The sequence below is a fragment of the Sceloporus occidentalis genome, unplaced genomic scaffold (genome assembly GCF_023333645.1).
Source record: "Sceloporus occidentalis isolate IW3139 unplaced genomic scaffold, rSceOcc1.0.p SCAF_363, whole genome shotgun sequence".
Classification (NCBI taxonomy): Eukaryota; Metazoa; Chordata; class Lepidosauria; order Squamata; family Phrynosomatidae; genus Sceloporus; species Sceloporus occidentalis.
In genome coordinates, this window is record NW_028317343.1 from 186,006 (window position 1) to 209,094 (window position 23,089).

The 23,089-nt window shown below is 47.4% G+C and overlaps 3 protein-coding genes and 1 pseudogene across 4 annotated transcripts; all 4 read right to left on the bottom strand.

Moving 5' to 3' along the window:
• Positions 1-258: 258 nt before the first annotated feature.
• On the bottom strand, positions 259-3,002 carry LOC149273615 (UPF0598 protein C8orf82-like). Its single transcript, XM_089506099.1, has 3 exons — positions 2,823-3,002; positions 2,188-2,236; positions 259-692 (listed from the first exon to the last, which is right to left on the bottom strand). Exons 1-3 carry the CDS (start codon positions 3,000-3,002, stop codon positions 259-261), a joined length of 663 nt encoding a protein of 220 aa, XP_089362225.1.
• A 1,340-nt stretch (positions 3,003-4,342) lies between these two features.
• Positions 4,343-6,308, bottom strand: LOC149273616 (fucolectin-like; annotated as a pseudogene).
• A 1,787-nt stretch (positions 6,309-8,095) lies between these two features.
• Positions 8,096-15,966, bottom strand: LOC149273617 (fucolectin-like). Its single transcript, XM_089506100.1, has 4 exons — positions 15,890-15,966; positions 15,141-15,217; positions 8,928-9,213; positions 8,096-8,291 (listed from the first exon to the last, which is right to left on the bottom strand). Exons 1-4 carry the CDS (start codon positions 15,964-15,966, stop codon positions 8,096-8,098), a joined length of 636 nt encoding a protein of 211 aa, XP_089362226.1.
• A 1,346-nt stretch (positions 15,967-17,312) lies between these two features.
• LOC149273618 (leucine-rich repeat-containing protein 14-like) lies at positions 17,313-20,672 on the bottom strand. 2 transcript variants are annotated; one of them, XM_089506089.1, is made up of 3 exons: positions 20,350-20,672; positions 19,330-19,974; positions 17,313-17,880 (listed from the first exon to the last, which is right to left on the bottom strand). In XM_089506089.1, the coding sequence occupies exons 1-3, from the start codon at positions 20,670-20,672 to the stop codon at positions 17,313-17,315; spliced, it is 1,536 nt and encodes a 511-aa protein (XP_089362215.1). The 2 variants fall into 2 exon arrangements, with proteins under 2 accessions (XP_089362215.1, XP_089362214.1); XM_089506088.1 differs by having other exon boundaries at positions 20,338-20,672.
• Between the last annotated feature and the right edge of the window lie 2,417 nt (positions 20,673-23,089).

Genomic DNA, 23,089 nt, shown 5'->3' on the forward strand with positions numbered 1-23,089 from the left:
TACACATTTTACAGGGCGTGAGACGCTCCTCAGGGGTCGGCCCTTCCTAATGCACAGTGAAGTCAGTGAGCTCTCCCCCAAGTTTGTGAATAGACCCCAAGCTGAATGGTGTAATAAAGTGCATGCGCCCCCTTCAGCTTAACTAAATGTATAGATCAACACAGTGTTTTTTAGGTGCACACGTGCCATGTTGCCAAGAAAAACAAAGAAGGCCCTCAGGCCAAGTCGCACGGCTCGACTGAGGACGGGAGGAGCGCCTCAGATGAGTTTTATCAGCTCGTTGGTGAGCGCGTAGCGGTTATTGTTCCAGTTAAAGTAAGATGGCGGCTCGCCGCAAGACGCGTTGCTGTATTCAAAACAGGGGCTCAGCTCAAAGGCGAGGGAAGATTTCACGAGCCCAACCCCGCCACATTTCTCAGGAGCCGGGTGATAAACCCGTCCGTTCTCCGGTAACATCACGAGTCTCTCCGGTTCAAACTTCACCGCGAGCTTCTCCCCTCCCCCACAGTAGGATAGGAGGTGATCCCCCAAGGCTGCGTCGCCCACCAAGTGAGTGAATACGATGGGGCGGTCATCGCAGCGAATGAAATTCCTCTCTCGGCCGCAGGGGGAGACGTAAGGGAAATCCTCCTCGTATCGGCCGGTCGCGTTCCTTTTCAGCCGCTTGAAGAAAAACACCAGAAACTGTTTGTCTGCAGAAATAAATCTCAGAATTAGTGTTTTAGGGAAGGGGTGAATTGTGTCCACTTTTATACCCCCGCTGCAAGCCAACCTGCATACCCCCAGCCACACGACCCTACTGGCCAGTTCAGATCGCTTACCAGAATAACACTATCATTGGGTGGAAGAGCTTCCCAGCAGAAGCGGTAGAAGCTAATCCGGTGAGACAATTTAAACTGGTGGAGGCTGTCATATGTACAGTATACACGTTACAAATACTTTGCTCTAAGTGTGCAGATCATACATCCTGGCATATAAAGGAAGTTTTTCAGTTTCTATAGCAACAGCCCATAAGTGCCTGCATTTGTGTCACATGACAAGCTTTCCCTATAAAATAATGAATGAGGACAGTCCAGACGGCCTTGGGGAAGGATGCACAGCGAGGGCATCAACACACACACTACCCCCAATGCCTGTAAACCGCGCACATGCGCAAACAAACGAGACCCGGGGCTGCTGAACGCCAGCTACCAGGAAAGGCCCCCTGAGGGCCGCCACAATCTACTGAACGTTAGTAACAACCTCGGCAGCCCAAACCTTTGCATCATATTCACTCCCCACTAAACTATTATGGCAGCCAGTAATATAACACGCGCTGTACGTCTCTTACGTGTTTCCACCCGCCCAGCAGCGCCAGTTAATGAATTATTAATAGTAATAATAAATCAGAACTCATAGACCTTGGTGTCAGATTAATGCCCTGTAACGTCTCAGGGCGCCACCTGCTGGTTACTGATGGACATGACACCCAATCATTAAACATTATTTATAACCAAACATTTTTATATATAACTAAAGGTTTCACGGGGTCTGAAATATCAGAATGCGGGAGAATTCACAAGAAATAAACAGTTCAAAGTATATATTCTTTGATTCACTCTTTACAGAGGCTACAATTGCCACTGCGTTTCTTGCTCGCTTGTGGCCGGCGTATTTCTCGGTCTTTCTGAATTGAAAGCTGTGCTGTGATTGGCTGAGAACCAAAAATATAGGGCATATCAGAGGCATATAGGGGGTATAAGGCACACCAGAGTGGCAAATAAAAAGGAAATAAAAACAAAAAGTACATTTCTCAATCATAGTTTTTATTAAATATGAATAAATAGTTTACATGTCAATATTTACTAATAAAACGTTTTTCTTATAGGGTAGTTCTATATTCAGGCTTTTTCTTTTTCATACATTAATATTCAAAATTTGGGGGGGTCGTCTTATAATCGAGCAAATACTGCATTATTTCGAAAGAAAGCCCTACTTGTGCTGAAAAAAACAATATATAATGTGTGGGGGTGAAATAAACGAGTTAGCGGGCGATCAGAGTTGAATAAAGTCATAGTGAAGACAAAAACGGCTCTGGTCATTTAGTGCAAACATGGAAAAAAAACAGTCCAGAAGGGGTTAAACCAACTGTCATGAAAAACACAGAACCCCCTGCATTTCCCCCGCTGATGATGTCAGAGTTCGTACCTTTAAAGCAGGTGATGAAATTCTTCACTTTGGTATCGTCCAAAAACAGCTGAAAAACAGATGATAAAGTTTAATGTAAACGGGTTAATCCGGGCGGAATACGTCTATTTACCGCCATTTACTAGATTATCCAACTCCTAGTATTCTGTTCCGCCGGTGGGGGGGGGGAGCGGCTCCTAATGTTATGAAGGTGTTAGAGAATTAGTTGCCCCTCTGCTTGATCTCCCTGACTGTCCTGTGACCCCTAGCACAAGCAAAAGTAGGACATTTGGGCAGGTACACAGGACAGCAGGACTGTCCTACAAACCCTGGGACACTTGGGAGCAATGGCATATGAATCATGCAACTGTTAACCATTTAAGCGGCGTGTCCCTCTGACGTCATACAGTCAACATATTCCATGGCGCAGTACATCAGCGAGAAGCAATAAAAGACTCCAATGCAGATGAATGAGAATGATCCGGAGAGCTTGCAATCTAAGATGAAGGGAAGGTGGGGTATCAGGACCATGGAGGCTGTTGTTGACCCAAACGCCCCGGGCGTGTTGCGGGTACTCGGCTATAAAGCCCTCTGACGCGCTATGAGGGGTACAGACTGTGGCCCCCAGGAGCCTGCACCGCCGGCTCGGCTCTCACCTGGCCCTGGTGGTCGATGTAATAGAAATACTCTCGGACCCGAGGCTCGGGGCTCTGGCCCTGCACATAAGCCAGGCCCCGGCGGTAGAGGAGACAGGGAGCGGCGGGGAGACAGGAGTGGTGCCCCAGGGTGAGCAGGCCTCGGGACAGCGGCAGCCGGAGAAGCGCTGGGCAAAGCATGGGCAGGAAAGGTCGAGGACTCTCGGCAGAGATAGGCCGCGGGGTTACTATAGCAACTGCTGGTCCTTTCCTCACTCATTACCAGAGGGAAACAAATAGAGAGGCCATTGGTTCCGGGTTCTATCTGATCACGGGGGCTTCTCCGGATCGGAGGTAATCGCCAACGCTCAGTTTATCCCAATTCCCAAACCCTGACCCCTTTGATTATGCCCCTAATCTCTGACCCCTTTGATTATGCCCCTAATCTCTGACCCCTCTCAATCTACCAATAATCCCCTAGTATTCTTTCTTCGGGGTCCGCAGGAGAGCTGGAGTTTCTTGGTTCTTCCCCACAAGGACCACTGAAAGCCATCACCAGAGCGAGCTGCCATGCCTCCCTCACCAAAAGCTCATCTTTACGGGATCCGTTCCACCGCGGCCTTTTAGATGATTTAAAACTTTAAAAAAAATCTTGACTGTGTCGGTGATTTAGAATAAAATTATTTTTTTCTTATAATAAGCTCGAAAAACGTAAAACCCATAAAAAAAATACACAAATTGTGCTTTTGTAACGCTTTATTGATCTGCAGTTTTGCACAAACTGATTGGCTCGTACGCAGAAATTCCACGACGATCAGCCGCGTATGTCCCAGACAGTGAAGGGTTAATACGGTTTACGCAGATGTTGATTTGGTTTTATTCATTGTGCGGGGTTCGCATGGTTACAATATACGTGAAGGTTTATTTTGATTGTGTTTGCCGGTTTTTCTTACGGTTGATTGCAGGAGATGTTGGGATACAGACGCGATGTGATGATAAGCGACAAACGCTGGCGTTGTTACTCCATTTAATCGCAAACTACATCGTATGAATCATTTTATCCATGACTATATTAATAATGTGCATCATACCACACAGGGAAGACCAGACATGGTTGAGATGGAATAACGGCCAAAGCAGTGCTGGGTTCTACCTGTTATTTATTCATCTGCTAACGGGGAGAGCTTTGCACTCAGACCCCCCCACTTGTGTTGAGTTGTGGAGGGGGTCTGCCCAGTATTACAATACCTGGATGGTGAGGTAGGTACATGGCAGGGGGTTACTGCAGTCCTCGCAGCCGAGGCCAAGTACTTCTTTCATTATCCTTCATTATTTCTGAGGACTGAAAGGCAATAAGACAATGAAGCAAAGGGGTGGCAAGCTGGGTGTGTAACGGGGGGGCATTAGTGGTAGGTTGATCTGTCCTAGGGTAGAGTATTAGGGACAGTTCTGGAGACCCCAGGATAGATGGGCCAAATGGAGCTGATCTGTTAGCAAGTTCTAGGTTCCCATGTTTTATTTATGAAACCCATGTGTATGAACTACCGGCATGTGGCGATCTCTGGCTCCATTTCCTCCCCATAAACCTCCACTTCACACAGGCAGAGAAACTCTGCTCGCGTCGGGATAACCGCAGACACCTAGCGACCTCCCATTCCGTCACAGCAAAAAGAAATCTTCGGGCTCGAGACATCGGTGACGGTGCCGCACCTGGGGGAAGAGAACGGAGGTTACACATCATGGACTGTGCCGCGGAGACCTGACACGTTAAATCCTAAAAGGACTTTCCGGGATTATTGACTGGAGAGGTCCCGTTCGTCGGAGAGAAAGTTCTCCCTGGCACCGTGTCTTAGTACATCTCCCGTGGCGAGGGCAGGAATAGCCTCCAAGTTACTCACGCAGGGTTGTTGTTGTCCTCCGAGTCCCCCACACGGATCTCCGCTCCCAGCAGACGCGTCTCGCAACGGTCTCGTCTGTTTGCTATGATCACGGTTTTCACTTTGTATGTTTTTTTGAGATCTACGTTCCACCAGGGGCCGTGGTCTTCTCGGGTGTGAGTACAGGAAAGGTGTTGAAATTGCACATTGTCATCGCCATCGATAGCTTTGCCAGCAGCCCCCGGTCCATTTTCATGGCGAGTTGAGCTCTGGGCTGCGATGCCATTTCTTGCTAAATTTACGGCTGTGAAAAGAAGAAACACCGAGTAGTTTGTACGATTCCCTCGAGGAGATAAGACAAGCGGCAGTAGAATATGACTTGAGGATGTTTCAGCGCTGCAATGGATGGAGCTGACAAAGGGGGAGGGGGCAGGACCATTTATTTTGGACAAAAGCGAAGAAGTGATGTTATTTTCACACCTTTACTGTTTTTCCATAAAATTTGCGAAGGTTGTGTTAATCAATGAGGAGGGGCAGTCGGTCAGGCGATGGAAAACCCTCCGGAATGGGCTTGAGGGCTCAGTAGACTAATGTTGGTACTGAATGGCCGGGGAAAGGGTACGGTTAGAGATCTGATGAGCAACGGGGGAAGGAATATAGTGGGATCTGTAACGAGAGGGCACTTGTGAGATTTTTGTGGGCCTTTGACGGTAAAGACGTCTTCTAGAATGCTCTTTCTTCACAAACTACGACACTGTGCAGTGCGATGAGCCCAGACACCGGCATCCGGGGGGATTTATGCAGGGCTAACAGGACGCGCTGAGACCTTCCCGGTAGAGAGACTGTCAACAAGGATTAGAGTTGGGAAGGTCCGATTTCTTCTCTGCAGTCACAGGTCCTGCGCGGACTCAGTGCTTCGGGCTTGTGCTGGGTATCTGAGGCAACCCTCAAGTTCTGCTCACAATGCTGCTTGCTTGGTGAGCTTCACCGAAGTCCATCAGATTTTATAGTTACTCATGGGGCTCAACGAACTGCCCCCAACACAGCGCGGTCAATGAATACGGCCAACACCAAACAATAACGCGTTTCTGTATATGAATAGAAAAACTACCGTTATAATGGAAAAATTATAAAAATGTGCGTTTTGTCTGTACTCGCGTATCACAAGTCAGGCGGCTTCTGTAAGTGTGGTTTTTTTTTCTGTAAAATCTGTATTTATACCCTTTCTGTGCTCCCTCCTCCGCTATACATGACATTGATTGGATAAGATAGATCAGAGGCAGGAGCGGAACCCCCGGGTCACATCTTAAGTGGTTATAGGCGGGTGGCTGTGGGGCAAATAGGAGATGTTTTTTTTTTTTGGGCAGTTAAGAGATTAAGTCATGTATACCGGAACGTTTAATGCATATTTCTATTTGTTTCATAGTTAAACATCAAGAAATAGAACTATATTTCATCATTAATTATTATTACTTCTATGTCATAGTTAGTTATTTCAAAGCATGTATATTAAACGGAGTCGGCCCTTACATGGGTCCCGGTGAGTCCGTGGGACCCAGGCGGCACTTTGACAAAACATCTTCTTACCAGACAGACCGTCTGCTCCTCTCTTCCTCTGTGAATCTATCATTCTGGCCTCTCTTCTGTTCCTCCAATTGGGGGGGGAGAGGGGGTCCTGAAAGCTCCGCCCTTTTGCAAAAACACATTGAGAGCAGTGGCATACTGCGAGGGGTATCAAGGAGGCAGTACTGGTGTCACGTAACGCAAGCCAGTACGTAACACACGGCATGAATGTGTGGGAGCGAGCATGGATTTGCATGTGTGTGAGCATGGATGTGAAAGTGTGGACATGAATATGTGTGTGTGCGAGAATGGATGTGGATATGTGTTTGTGTGTGTGAGCATGTATTTGTGTGTGTGTGAGCATGTATTTGTGTGTGTGTGAGCATGGGTGTGTGTGTGAGCATGAATGTGTGTGTGAGCATGTATTTGTGTGTGTGTGAGCATGGGTGTGTGTGTGAGCATGGATTTGTATGTGTGTGAGCATGAATGTGTGTGTGAGCATGGATGTGTATGTGGGGGTTTAAAATATTGTTGGAAATACTCGGTTTAAATCACTGCAGGGCAACAAACCACTTAAGATTATTCTTTTCTTGGACCCATAGGCAACATCCATTTGCTGTCCCCTCTGGCCCCTTATTACTGCAAATCTCACAGAGGAATCTCCCTGGAGCGGCCCGTGGACTTTGAGCAACGGCATGCAGGTCAGCAGTTCTTATGATTTTTCCGCGTTGTCGATATATTTATTATTTGATAATTACATTTTTTAGATAAATATCGCACGGTTCATTTAATTCCCAAATGAATCCCAATTGATGTTTTTTAGCCCAGCGCAGAGGTGCGTAGGCAGGAACCGCCATCAAAGTAACGCCGGAGGCCGTCCACCATACTTTGCAAAAATTCTGATGATTTCAGTGAATAATCGAAATAACATTTCATTTCTCACGCATTTGAAGTTTTTGGGGTAGAATGCAGTTTTGCCTCTCCCTATATTTTGTAGTAAAACAAACAAAGTTTTTTTCAAACAAAGTGTTCTTCTTCTTGTTCTGATAGAATGGGGGTTATGCCCTTTCTGCTCACTCTTAATTGTTGTAATTTATGACTTTTATTGTATTTTCCTCCATAAATCAAATAGCACAATGGATCAAAAAAAAAAAGCCACAAATTACCACATACACATACATACACACATACACACATACATACATACATACATGCATACACACACACATACATGCATACACACATACATACACACATACATACACACATACATACATGCATACACACATACATACATACATACACACATATATACACACATACATACATGCATACACACATACATACATACACACACATACATACACGCATACATACATACACACGCTCACTCTCGCGCTTAACCTCTCTTACATTTTTAGCTCAGTTGTCTTTTGCATGATGTAAAGGGCCATTGTAATAAACCATAAACATGGACACGAGGGGGGACAAAAGGGACACATATTTGGGAGGCCATTGAGGGACTGGGCAGACTGAACGGGGAAGCTTGGTAGGTATGTTGACAGAGCCATTTTTCATATATAATGCGGGTGCCTTGGCGTGAGCGTCCCCTTAAATGGTTAGATGGGGGTCTGATGACCCCGTTCATTGTGTAAATTGCTGGTTCTGTAACAATAAAGAGTAATTATAATAATAATCCTCAAACAGCGCGGACTGCAGCTGCTGCCGCGAGGTCATTCTTAGTTTTGAATTTAAAATAATAAGAATTTCACATAATTCCTAATTTTATTAAAAGAATGATCAGAAACAGTGTTTTTGGAACATTAGGCGGGGGGTTCATTCCTGGGAGGCAATCTACCAGCAGACGTGGCTGGGGGGACTCGGTGGGACTTGGGTGGGCTGTGGGGGGCCTTCCACATTCTCGTAAATCTCCACCTCGCAGAGCGAGAGGCTCTTGGAGAATCCCGGAAGCACCACGCTGACGTAGCGCCCCTCCATCCCGCCGCAGCAGAGCGTAGCGATCGGAGTCTCCGTAGAGATAACGCCGCACCTGTGACATCATAGAGATGGCGCTGAAACATCACAACCTACAAACTCTTACGTGTCACCAACCATACAGCGGGCCAGAAAAATAAGAATGTCGTCTACACAGCGGGGGGGGGGTCACCTGGGAACGCGGAACCCTAAGAGAGCAAAAACTGCCCATCCAAAGGCTAAGAATCATACCTGCAAACTGTCAGGGGTTTAGCCCAGTCTCAGGGTGAAAGGTCATATTCTAAGGGTTTTTCCCCAGCCTAAGGGTCTCAGGATGAATGGGCAAGTTCTCAGTACTCCAGTCTTAAGGTCTCGGGGTGATTTGGCAGATTCTCTGTGTTTCTACCTCCGTCTCGGCGTGAATGGGCGGTTTTTACCCCAGTCTTAAGGTCTCGGGGTGAATGGGAAGGTTCTCAGGTTTTTTTTTACCCCAGTCTTAAGGTCTCGGGGTGAATGGGAAGGTTCTCAGGGTTTTTTCACCCCAGTCTTAAAGTCCGGGGGGTGAATGGGAGCGGATTTTCCATCTTAACTGCCCTTACAGTACAAACCGTTTCCTACGGGGCGTTACTCGAGTGACGCTTTTCCTAAGAAACAAATAATATATAGAATTATAAAATCAGCCAAACCATCGATAAAACTCCTCGGGACTCACACAGGGTTCTTGTTGTTGTTTTGGGAGTTCCCGACGCGGACCTCGGCCCCCAGCAGTTCCTTAGCGCAGCAGTCGACCCGATTGGCCACCACAATGTTACCGATTTTATGGGGCTTCTTCAGGTCCACCTTCCACCAGGGGTTCCTCTGATACTTGGTCTGGGTGCAGGAGCCTTTATGGAAGTGTCCGTCTCTAAAGCCGTCGATGGCGAGGTGGGCGTAACCCGCGATTTTGGAGGAATATAGAGAACTCTGATCGGCTTCCCCGCTCCTTGCGATATTTATATCTGAACAGAGGCGACATCAATAAAAACAAATGAAAAAAAATGAGTGAGTGTTGGGGAGACGCTAACATGTAAGGAGATTGAGCGCGCGCTCAGGGCCCCTGGCGGTCTAACGTACCTGTTACAGGATGATTAGAAGGCAATTATAGGCAAATATCTCCCTGTAATCTTAGTGGATGCACACTTATTCTTCTCATAAAACATGTTAAAGATTTTGGCTTAGGGCCCCTTAAAGAGTCGCTCCTGATGCCCCAATACAGCTCTCCATACTTCAGTGAAATGAACGTAAGATGTCGGCGGTCTCCGCGGCCACGCCGGATGATATTCACGTTACACAGACAGCCCAAGACGTGGTTTTTTTCTATTTTTAATGCATATTGGAGTCCGATGCGTTTCACCGCAAGTGTTTTATCTCCCAGCTCCGCAGATCAGAATCCTGCCGTGACCCACGGAATCCCGCGCTTCGGGGAGAACGTTCGTGAGAAATAGAGATTTGTAAAGTTTTGTTCCTAGCGGACCGATGTCGTATCTGGTAAGTCCCAAGACCCAGGTTTAATATATATACAGTGAGGTGAGTGAGTATGTATGTATATCACACTAAGTGTGCATGTGTAAGTGCGTGTGAGCATGAGTGTGTATGTATAAGTGTGTTTGTTAGCACAAGAGGGGGGTTTGCACGAGCATGTATGTATTAGTGTGTATGTTAGCATTAGCGTGTAAGTGTGTGTGTTTTAGAGGCAGCGTGTAAGCATCAGTGTGTATATGTGTGTAAGCATGAATGTGTTAGTGTATATATGTGTATGTGGGTAAGTATGTGTTAGTGCAAGAGAGTGTGTGTAAATATGTGTGCCATATATGGTTCAATATGTAGTAATAATGGTAGGGATAATTGTGGGGAGGAATAATGAAGATTGAGGGGGGTGGGAATTAATTTTGATGTGGGTAGGTATGATGATGGTCTGGGGCAGTGGTACACTTACCCAGACAAATATGTATATATATATATATAGCTATACACCCACTCTAACACCACTTACACATCCATACACACATACCCACCCACTTGAACATCATACATTTACATACACACACATACCCACTCTAACACCATACACTTCCCCACACACACACACACACACACACACACAGCCACTCCAACACCATACACTTCCACACACACAGCCACTTCAACACCATACACTTCTACACACACACACAGCCACTCCAACACCATACACTTCCACACACACACACACACACACAGCCAGGGCCGGCCTTTGGGGTGTGCGACCGCACAGGGCGCCACACTCCAGTGGGCGCCGCCAGCAGCGTACCTAGCGGGGGGGGGGGCGAGCGGGTGCCGCTCATCAGGGGGGCACCCGGCAACCCTCCAGAGACGGACAGTAATATCCGCCGCTGGAGGAGCAGGCTCGCAAGGGAGCGGTATCGGAGGTCTTTAGCAGACCTCCGGCTCCCTTGAGTGATTTTAAGCCGGTTCAAGGATCTCCCTCTGTTAAAGACCTCCGATACCGCTCCCTTGTGATCCGCGCGGCAACAGCTGCTGTGCGCCGGGGTTTGTTGTCAGATCCCGGCGCACAAAACTGAAGCCGCGCCCACCGCTGTCCGTGCCCTCTGACCCGGAAGAAGACAGAAGAACTGAAGAAGAAGAACGAAGAGGAGGAAAAGGAGCTGTAAGGAGAAAAGAGGAAAGGTAGGAAAATATTCAGTGAGAGTGGATTGGTATATATGTGTGGATTGGTATATATGTGTGGATTAGTGTATATGTGTGGATTAGTGTATATGTGTGGATTGGTATATATGTGTGGATTGGTATATACGTGTGGATTGGTATATATGTGTGGATTGGTATATATGTGTGGATTGGTATATATGTGTGGATTGGTATATATGTGTGGATTGGTATATATGTGTGGATTGGTATATATGTGTGGATTGGTATATATGTGTGGATTGGTATATATGTGTGGATTGGTATATATGTGTGGATTGGTATATATGTGTGGATTAGTGTATATGTGTGGATTGGTATATATGTGTGGATTAGTGTATATGTGTGGATTGGTATATATGTGTGGATTAGTGTATATGTGTGGATTGGTATATATGTGTGTGGATTGGTGTATATGTGTGGATTGGTATATGTGTGGATTGGTATATGTGTGGATTGGTATATATGTGTGGATTGGTATATATGTGTGGATTAGTGTATATGTGTGGATTGGTATGCGTGTGGATTGGTATGCGTGTGGATTGGTATACGTGTGGATTAGTGTATACGTGTGGATTGGTATACGTGTGGATTGGTATACGTGTGGATTAGTGTATATGTGTGGATTGGTATGCGTGTGGATTGGTATACGTGTGGATTAGTATATGTGTGGATTAGTAAGTGTGTGAGAGTGATGGGTGTTATGCTGTACCATTTCCAATGTCTTTTTCATGATCTAATTATGCTCTAAAAGTACATCATAACTCCCATCATTCTATACTGTTCCATACAGTGGCAGAGCTGGGAGGCAGAGGCCTTGCACCCCCACCGCAGGACTCCTGAAAGGTAAGTGAACTTCAAAGAGGGAAAGGGTAGATAGTTAGGAGGGCGTATATAGGGAGAAGGGAGTGAGACAGAGGAAAGGGGGTAGATAGGGAGAAGGGGTAGATACGGCAGAAGAGAGTGAGAAGGGGTAGATAGGGCGATCATACTCCTATCATGCCAAGTCTGCGAGTAAATCCTGGAATCTGGGTATGCCTGGGCATGATAGGAATGTGATTGCTGTTAATCATATATATATATGATATATATAGACTTGAAAACCGAAGTTGTTTGTGTGGTTATTTGGAAAGTCCCTGGAGTGCCGGTAACTATTTTTGGACTTTATATATATATATATATATATATATAATATTATTTAATTGTTTTGTCCTATTTTGGTGTGTTACTTACTTTAAATAAAAGTGTTAGATTTTTTATGGTGTTGGGGGGGTCATATTCAGTTTTGGCCAGGTAAATGCTGCACTTTCGGTTTCAGTCCAGAATTCGTTTCGGTGCATCCCTACTACTAAGCCAGACAATGAAGTGGTAGGCCTACACCACAACAATGTTTGGCGTAGTATATAGTGATTGGGGTTTTGTTACAAGTTTTTATTCCTTTCTTTTTTTGGGATGGGGGGGCGCCAGAGGAGTAGTCCGCACAGGGCGCCAGAACACCTAAGGCCGGCTCTGCACACAGCCACTCCAACACCATACACTTCCACACACACAGAGCCACTCCAGCACCATATACTTCCACACACACACACAGCCACTCCAGCACCATACACTTCCACACACACACACAGCCACTCCAGCACCATACACTTCCACACACACACACAGCCACTCCAGCACCATACACTTCCACACACACACACAGCCACTCCAACACCATACACTTCCACACACACACACACACACACACACACACACACACACACACACACACACAGAGCCACTCCAGCACCATACACTTCCACACACACACACAGCCACTCCAGCACCATACACTTCCACACACACACAGCCACTCCAGCACCATACACTTCCACACACACACACACACACACACACACAGCCACTCCAAAACCATACACTTCCACACACACAGCCACTCCAACACCATACACTTCCACACACACACACACACACAGCCACTCCAGCACCATACACTTCCACACACACACACAGCCACTCCAGCACCATACACTTCCACACACACACAGCCACTCCAGCACCATACACTTCCACACACACACACACACACACACACACACACACACAGCCACTCCAAAACCATACACTTCCACACACACAGCCACTCCAACACCATACACTTCCACACACACACAGAGCCACTCCAGCACCATACACTTCCACACACACAGAGCCACTCCAGCACCATACACTTCCACAGCCACTCCAGCACCATACACTTCCACACACACACACACACAGCCACTCCAACACCATACACTTCCACACACACACACAGCCACTCCAACACCATACACTTCCACACACACACAGCCACTCCAGCACCATACACTTCCACACACACAGCCACTCCAGCACCATACACTTCCACACACACACACAGCCACTCCAACACCATACACTTCCACACACACACAGCCACTCCAGCACCATACACTTCCACACACACACACAGCCACTCCAGCACCATACACTTCCACACACACACAGCCACTCCAGCACCATACACTTCCACACACACACACACACACACACACACACACACACACACACACACAGCCACTCCAAAACCATACACTTCCACACACACAGCCACTCCAACACCATACACTTCCACACACACACAGAGCCACTCCAGCACCATACACTTCCACACACACAGAGCCACTCCAGCACCATACACTTCCACACACACACACAGCCACTCCAACACCATACACTTCCACACACACACAGCCACTCCAACACCATACACTTCCACACACACACAGCCACTCCAACACCATACACTTCCACACACACACACAGCCACTCCAACACCATACACTTCCACTCCAACACCATACACTTCCACACACACACAGCCACTCCAGCACCATACACTTCCACACACACACACAGCCACTCCAGCACCATACACTTCCACACACCCACAGCCACTCCAGCACCATACACTTCCACACACACACACACACAGCCACTCCAACACCATACACTTCCACACACACACACAGCCACTCCAGCACCATACACTTCCACACACCCACAGCCACTCCAGCACCATACACTTCCACACACACACACACACACACACACACAGCCACTCCAAAACCATACACTTCCACACACACACACACACACAGCCACTCCAAAACCATACACTTCCACACACACAGCCACTCCAACACCATACACTTCCACACACACACAGCCACTCCAACACCATACACTTCCACACACACAGCCACTCCAACACCATACACTTCTACACACACACACAGCCACTCCAACACCATACACTTCCACACACACACACACACACACACACTCTCTCTCTCTCTGATCATCCATACAGCCCACAACCTTCTGTCTCTCTCAACCTTTTTCTTGCATTTCTGGCTCTATTTTTTTACTTTTGCTGTTTATTCTCTTCTGTGAAAGTGGTTTCTGTGTTTTTAGTAATGTTATGTTTTCAGTAATTTATTTAAGCTTAAAAATGGTTAATTTCATACTTATTTTTACATCATTCAGACGGTTCTGGCGCGCTCACAGTTGGTTCCGCAACCTGTTACATGATGTCAGGGGCCACAGTGATATTAGGAACTACGTGATTTCATATGGACCTTCTTTATGACTAATATAATATGATTCTCATCTAAGTTACAATAATGAATAAACACAATCCGTTTTAACTAATAACACAAATTATTGAATTGTTGTCTATATTGAATACATCATTCATACATTCTCAGTGCGGGGTGGAAAAAGTATGTGAAACTCTAGGCTAATGACTTCAACAAAAGCTAATTTGAGTCAGGAGTTATGAAACCTGAAGTCCGATCAATGAAATGGGATTGGAGGTGAGTTTTAAAGATATTAGTTACGTTGTGTTTTATATATACGAATAATACAGAGAACCAGATAATTCCGGAGGGTTCACTGACTTTTTCTTGCCCCTGTATGTGCCGTGTGTATGATAACGGTACCGTGAAAAAAGGGACTGGGACTTGATTATTTGCAGAGCTGCTTTTTATTCCCAGTCACCCCCCCCCCAATTATAAACAAACTTAAATAATGGTGTCTGCCCCCGGGGGTAGCACCGACCTCCTAAAGATTGAATTGATTTAAATTTAACATAAATATTAAAAAGAAAGCCAGTTACCTCCAGGGTTTAAGCGGCAGCCCCGAGTCTGTGTATACGTGATCCCAGCGAGCGCGAGAAGCAGGAGGACACGCATCCTAAAAACATGAGATAAAACCAGCCGTCATTACACCCCACGCACCCGACCCGATGGGTAAGTCATGCGCAGAAGCTGAACATGGCGATACATGGCAGGGGGTCCTGTTCATCGGGGGCCAAAAGATTTTTCTGTATTATCCGCACTAAGATTAATGTTTGGGTGGGGAAAGCATTCAAATACTCGGCTTCATCTTACATTCCCAATATAAGTAAGCAGCTGGAAAATGGTTTGCTTCCCGTTATTTTCCTTTTAATCAGATTTTGTTTTTTGTTATCCAGAAAAAAACCGCAAGCTGTTTGAGCGAGACTTTCTATGCGATCTGTGTCTGGTTCGGCACGTTATAAACACTTCAATCCCTCTGCTTTCAGGAAGATGGATATTGCTACATAAAGAGGAGATTGGAGTCTTTAGAGCCTTCTGAGATCCCATCTTACATGAATATGTTGCTCGCCACAGGAGCTTGCACTTGGTCAGGTGTCAGGAATAGATCATCTTAAATGATGTAAGTCAAGTCCTGATACCCAGTGTTCTTACAGAAAGAGGCGTGCAGTAAGTATGAATCGCTGGAAGTTGAGTTTAAGATAAAGCCCGTCTATATAAAACGCCCCTCATTTACAGGGTGTAAACCCGTTGGCTCCATGTAAACGACAAAAACCATTAGCAAAATTACTCGGTCCCCAGCCCGGCCCGGTCTACCACCCTAAAATCAGCACTAGAACCCGGGGACTCCAGATCCACCAGCCTCATATTAACTTCACTTCAATGAATACCCTTCTCTACCCGCCACAAGACTCCAAAAAAGGGGGCAGAATGAAAGTGCAAAATGTATATGACGTACATATTTATTAATATAGCACCCTCATATTACACAACGCTGTAAGGTGGGTAAACAAAAGGCAAGGAAAGCCCTGCTCACAGGAGCTTGCAATCTAGTAGATAAAACATTCCAGTACTAACCTGGTGCTGTTTGTAGATGACGCTCGGGTGCTGAGTGTTTATGCCACTTATACCAAGACTGGGAAGTTACTGAACATGTTGGGCTGGCGTCTCCCTTTGTAAATATGACGCTGCCCTTGAGAATCAGAGCTCCCACCGTGCGGGGTCCATATTTACTTTGGCTTTCCTTAATCCAGCCTCTAAACGCTTCCTTGTTATTCTATTTGATTTACAAATCCCCTTTTAGGCGTCAGTCACCTGCTATAACCTACCACGGCTCGCACCTTTAAATTCACACAAGCAATGGCTTGGACTTAAATCGATACAATGTTCTAGAACTTCGTAGAATATACCCTGTCGTTCCTCTGTGTAAATTAATTCTCTAACCTGTGAGGAAACGGCTTTTGCCTCTCGGCTATCTGCTTTAATACTAGGGCTGACTAATTGTAACCACTAGATAGCGGTGTCACGGCCAAATTAAGCAAAGAACCCTTCTGCATGGGTCGGTCTGTTCGCTAAACTGTGAGCACTAGCTGGACGGGCCCCAGTCTGCAGTAATAGACCCCTGATTTTTTTTTTTTAGTAATTCATTTTCTATTTTATTTTGTGGAGCGAGGGCTTTGTTTTGAGTTCATATTGAATTTGCATACCCTCACCTGAATCTTGCAAAATTGAAAGTGGTATTATACGCACTCGCATGCCCTCACAAAGAACTCGCAACTGGAGTGGAGTCAACACTTAAATTCATAGCAAATAGACCCAAAAACACAAACAAGAAAAACAAATTACAGTAATGTACGGGGATGTAGCGGGGCAGAAGTTTCACGTGTATTTCTTCCCCACTACATTACTGTACGATTTATTTAATGAAAAGAGAATCTGCCCATCGGTCGGAATGTACCACTTTGCAACAGGTGTAAGTTTTTAATTTTGGAAAATATTTAACTGCTGTAGAGGTAACGGTAACAAGGCATACAAAACAAAAAAGAAGGCCTCGTCTCTTGCGCTCTCGTAATAAAAGGTCAAGAAGCATAAAAGGGGAAATAGACTGGAGTCGTTGTAACATATTTATATAATAATATGAAAAAAGCTGAACGATTCAGAAAAGAACCATCAGCAACACCAAGGACTCATGGCGGCACGCGGACCGCTGAAGGTTAGACGCTCAGGTAATCCAGACTTCTGTGTTTGCACATGTCGGTCGTCCAGATAATATCTGTCCGTTGTGCGCTGACCAACATCTGCTGCAGCTCTGTTGCGACTTGCGCAAGCTTCGTCTGTTCGAAGGAAATGTCCAAGACAGAAGAGGAAGAGGGCCAGGGAATAAAGTCGCTGCAGCAATCGACAGGAAACGGGTAGACCACCTGCTGCAAGTCGGGCAGCGGCAGCAAGTCCTGCAGGAGGGTCTTCAGTCCCTTCGAGGAGATGGGATTGCAGAAAAGCCCGAGGTATCGCAAGCGGGAGCAGCGGCAGAGTGCAGGCGTGATGACGGCCAGGTGGGCATCGGTCAGCTTGCACTCTATAACGTCCAGGTGAATGAGGCAGTGAGAGACCTCCACGAGAAGCTGGCGGAAGGGCTGAAGGAGAATCTCTGACAGGTTGTTGCCGCTGAGGTCTAATTTCTTCATGGAGCAGACGTGGATACTCTGAGAGAGGAAGCACAGATCCACGGGCAGGAGGGAACAGAACGCCAGCTCCAAACTCTCCAAAGGCTTCTGCAGACCACTGCAAAGGGAGACAACACGTTAACACACAAAAGCGGCACGGCGGGATGTCAAGTAATGAAGCATGTAGAGAGAAGGGAACACTGAGCTCCATTAGGGGCCACTTATTGAGTTACGCTTCCTGTTCCCCTCCCTAAAAAAGGATTTTTATGGTTACTTTTTTACGCTCATGAAGCGGCCAGAATCTGAAGGGCTCAACAAAGGCCTCCCCCGGAAGCAGCACAGACCTTCGTCTCTTGTGGTCTGTGCGCGATGCTGCTTAGCACTGGGATATCATCTCATAACCCCAACCTCAGCATTAGAAAAGAGGAAACAATGGTGGACGGGGGTCTGTGCTGGGGGCTGCATTGACCTCCGTCTCCTTCTTTCCCCAGGTACAAGGGGGTACCGGAGAGACCCCATGATGGTTACAGACACTTCTGCCATCAGAGTAAACGCCCCGAGCATTCGATTCAGGTGTAAACCTCCGACAGTTTGATGAAACATTTCTAGGAGCCACGGCTTCGGGGGCGGTCAGGTTCTGGATCAGCGAAGGAGATCCCCTCTCCCCATTCCTGCCGTTCTGATGGATATTGATATATATTATACACCCGCGAGGCACCAGCCGCCAATTACAGACCACGGTAGATCGGTGTGAAAAAGGGGGGACTGGGATGTGTTCAACTAACGGATTCACGACATTATTTTATAATAGGGACGCCCCAACCGTTGTATGTACTTTAACGCACTGGATAGCCGTGTGGCCCCTTGACATTGTCATGGTGTCCGTTTTGCCCCTTTTTGCTGAAATGTTTAGATTGCAAGTCCTCCTCATCGCCCAGCCCTTATACTGGGAGGTGGGGGGTAGACGATAAAGATCGCCCGTGTCTCGTATCTATAATATAAGCGAGCCTCTCTGCTGTTTATAAAGTGGGAAGCCTCGTTGTGAATGTCCTTAATGAAAGTTCACACACACCCCTACGTACACCCCCGCCCCGTACACACACACACACACACACACCCACACACACACGCACCGGGCGCACCACCAGTACACACACTGGGACGGAGGGCCTGCCAAGCCCTGGGGGTGTTTGTGGAATATGAAAAGATGCAACATAATCAGGGAACAAATCCATTGCCGACAATTTCTATTGGCCAATGCTTGGCGTGGGATCCTGCACCCCTCGTGTGCCGCTCTGATGCTGAATAAGAGGAAAGCAACAAGAGAGAAAACGCCAACTCGGGGCCAAGAGGAGGGCAATAACTCTCTGCTGCTAGCAAATGCATCCCTTTAAAGAAAAATATGCTAAAAAAAACGTCAATGATTAGCAAAGCGCTTATAGATTTTTATGTACATTAAATCAGTTTGGGCATAAGAGTTATTATTAAAGGGTTTGGTTTCAGTCCAAAACGGGGAGATTTGAACCCAATGAACGAAAAGGATTCATTCGCCGGACGGGCCTCTTACCTGAGCAGCTGGCGCAGGCGCCCAGACAAGCGCGACGACCCCAGGTTCAGCTCTTTGAGAGCACACAACTGCCCCAGGTAGGAGGCAAATCTCTGCAGCCCCTCCTCCATGGCAGGAGACAGGCGTCTCACATCCACATTGCTGTACGGCAGCTTCAGGCTCTTCAGCCCGACGAACTTGGCCATGCGCGGGAGGAGGATGTTAAGGCCGACCAGCCCCAGATTGTTGAACCTCAGGTCTATCAGCCGAACTCCGGAGGGATTTAAGAGTTCAAGGAGTTCTGCGGTGCTTCGGAGAGAAAGCTCTTCAGCCCAAAGATCCCTGCACTGCAGGCGTAAGGGGCTGTGTGAACTCACAAGCAGCGCCTCTCTCAGGACACTGTAGGAAGTGCTATTTACAAAGAGATCCACTCTCACATCTACGTGCACTGAGGGGTTAAAAGCAGCAGGGGTCCCGGCAGCATCGTCGTCGCTTCCTCTCCTGCGCTTTGTCAGCCGAATACCGTCTTCACTGCAGCGTTTGGAGACATCGATGCAAGCTTTGGCCAGCGTTACCGTGCGGGACCACACGCTCATGGTGTCGGGGTCACGCTGCAGGCCATCGTCCAGTATGCCGGTCATATCGAGGAGTCTCAGGTGTCCTTTCCTGCAGAAGAAGTTATGGAAATGCTTAGTAACCCCGAGACATCATTCCACCCCTGGAGCAAGCGATCGGCGCGGTGTGACTGCCACCTCCCTACGTGGATGAGATGGAATAATAAAAAAAATCTATTTCTAAAGCTTTCACTTCCTTTGCATCCCCAGTTCTAGAACCCGGACACCATGTGTCTCAACTCAACGTACAACACACAGGATTCCACGGATCTAGAACCCAAGTCTAAATGTCTCCTGGTTCCCCAAACAACGCGGAACAATAGGTTCCGTGTGTCATAGAACAGTTCATCTAGAACCCTAGTCTCTCTAACACAGAACCAAATAGATCTAGAACCCAGAGCTTTCTGTATAACACGCGAGACCGCACCTTGCCGGGCCTCCGCCATCCTCTTTGGTCAGGGCATGGCTCAGATAGGCCGTCACCCCGAGGATGACCGTCTGCACGCACTGCTTGCTGGGTTGGCCTCTCGGCTGGGCTGGGCAGCGGTCACCATGCAGCAGCTTCTGGAAGCTCAGAACGGAGAAGGGCCAGCGCTGGACCAGGTCCTGCACCACCAGGGTCTTCTTATCGAGGAAAGCGGCTTTGAACAGCTCGGGGTACAACTCCTCGGGGATGAAGTCCAGCGCCCGCCGGGTGGAGGCGTGATCCGACACCACCTTCCGCGCACACAGAAACGCTAGAGACAGCATGACTGCCAATCACCACGGCGACCATACCCTGGGGAAAGAGAAGCACTTCAAGGGTTAACTCTAAAGCAAGCTGCGATCACATTATACCCATGGGCGTAGGAACCGGGGGGGACAGATCCCCCCCAGTATTTCATGCGGGGGGGACCGATAATTAAGAAATCCCCCCCAGGGCCGTAGGAACCCCCCCAATAGGAACGCCGCAAATGCGGCCCGCGAGACCTCGGGGTGCGGCCCGCGTAATATTGTCAGCCAGGGAAACCGATCTTACGCGGTCCGCACCTCGAGCCCTGCTACTTACCCGTGGGAGGGTCTTCTGTACTGCACAGAGGAACCGGAACCCAGCAGAGTTCACGTGACATCCCATCACATCCTGCTTCCTCTGTGCAGTACCAGAGAACGCAGAGGGAGGCCGCGCCCTCTGCTGAAGCCTGTGAGCGGCATCGAGGAGCTGCAGTGCAGGTAAGGGGGTGGGGAGGGTGTTTGAATGAGTATGCGTGATTGAGGGAATGAATGAGTATATGAATGAATGAATGAGTGTGTGTGTGATAGCATGGATGTGTAAGTGCTGGAACCTAGGCATGATGGGACTGTGATTGCTGTTAGCAATCACACTCCTATCATGCCAAGTCAGCCAGTACATGCTGAAACCTAGCTAGCTGCCCCCTTGTGTATTGATTCTGCCAGCAATATGGGGTCTGCACATCACTTACAGCCACCCTGTACCAGCATGTACTGGCTGCCTGGGTATGATAGGAGTGTGATTGCTGTTAGCAATCACACTCCTATCATGCCAAGTCATATTGCTAATTTTGTGTGTTACCTACTTTTATTAAAAATGTGAGTTTTTATTATTATTTATAAAGGTGGGGGTCATTTTCGGTTTTGGCTAAGTGAACCGTGAATGTTTTGGTCCAGAATTTTCATTTCGGTGTATCCCTAGAATAAATAGAACTATTCAATTTTAAATGATCCAGAATCCTGAATTTGTAGTCACAAAACTTCCTAGGCCCAGAAATCAGTGAGAGGAAAAAGTAAAGGTTTTGTGTCATTTACTTTATTTTAATCTGCATATTTTATTAAAGGCCATATTTTCTCACAGGGAAAAACAAGTGCGGCCCTCGCACGGATACAATTCTGATGAAGTGGCCCACTGCAGAAAAAACTTGGACACCCCTGGGGTAGACAGTGAGAAGGGGGGTAGGGAGAGGGTAGCTAGTGAGAAGGGGGTAGGGAGAGGGTAGCTAGTGAGAAGGGGGGCGATAGGGAGAGGGTAGATAGTGTGAGAAGGGAGGGTAGGGAGGGGGGTAGATAGTAAGAAAGTGTGAGAGGGGGGGAGATAGTGTGAGAAAGTGGGGATCTGATGGGGGGAAATGCTGCCCCCCCTCCAGATTTTTAGGGGTTCCTACGCCCATGATTATACCCCCTCTGATATAACAGGGAACCCACTCAGTGACCCCCCCACACACCAAACATCCACCCCCCACACTGACCTCCACCCGAGACTCACCCCACATCCATCCAACCCACCCGAGACTCACCTCACCAAACATCCACCCACACAGCGACCCTAACCCCACTCAAAAAAACCCCACTCAAAAAAACCCCACCTGACACTCGCCTCACTCAGCGACTTCCCACCCGAGACTCACCCCACTCAATAACCTCCACCCGAGACTCACCCCACTCAATAACCTCCACCCGAGACACACAGCCCCAAATAAATTACTCTACCTGAAAGGCACTCGCACCCACAGTAATCCCATCCGACAAGCACTTGCCCCTCTTCCGGCAACAAGACCAGTACCGTGACCCCGACTCCGGCGGATGTTATGGCTCTCCGCCAGATTAAAACGGTCCAACCGCAACGCCCCTTACAGTTACAGCGCCGTCCGCGCGAGCAAATAGGAGATCGATTATTGGCTAAAATGCTGGTGATGTCATCCAACACAGGCCATCCAGCGACGTCATATTGTGAGGGCAGACTAAACTGAAAGTGAAAGTGTTATTTTATTCCAGGGACAAACAATATAGCCGCGGGTGGAGCGAAACACGCCATATCCACAAAGGCGGGACAGTAAACACCGCGTTCGGTGACGCCTCATCCCTTTAACCCCTTATTGTTTTTTGTATGTAGTGACAATGGCTGTTTTGACATTTCGTTGAAAAAAAAATTAGAAAACTTTTTTCTGACTTTTATTTGAATTTTTTTTTACCCATCTATAAAAACTAATGTAAAAACCTGCTAAATAAATCCTAATATCTGTCCTGAGAGTTTGGAATTTGCATAACGGGGTTAAATTGCATTGGGCTGCCTGGGTTAGAGTAGGGATAGGAAGGGTCCAATCCCCTACATAAACCCGGCTCTTTTGAATGCGGCCCTAAAGCTGTTTTGCGCATAAAAAATTCATCCATAGGCC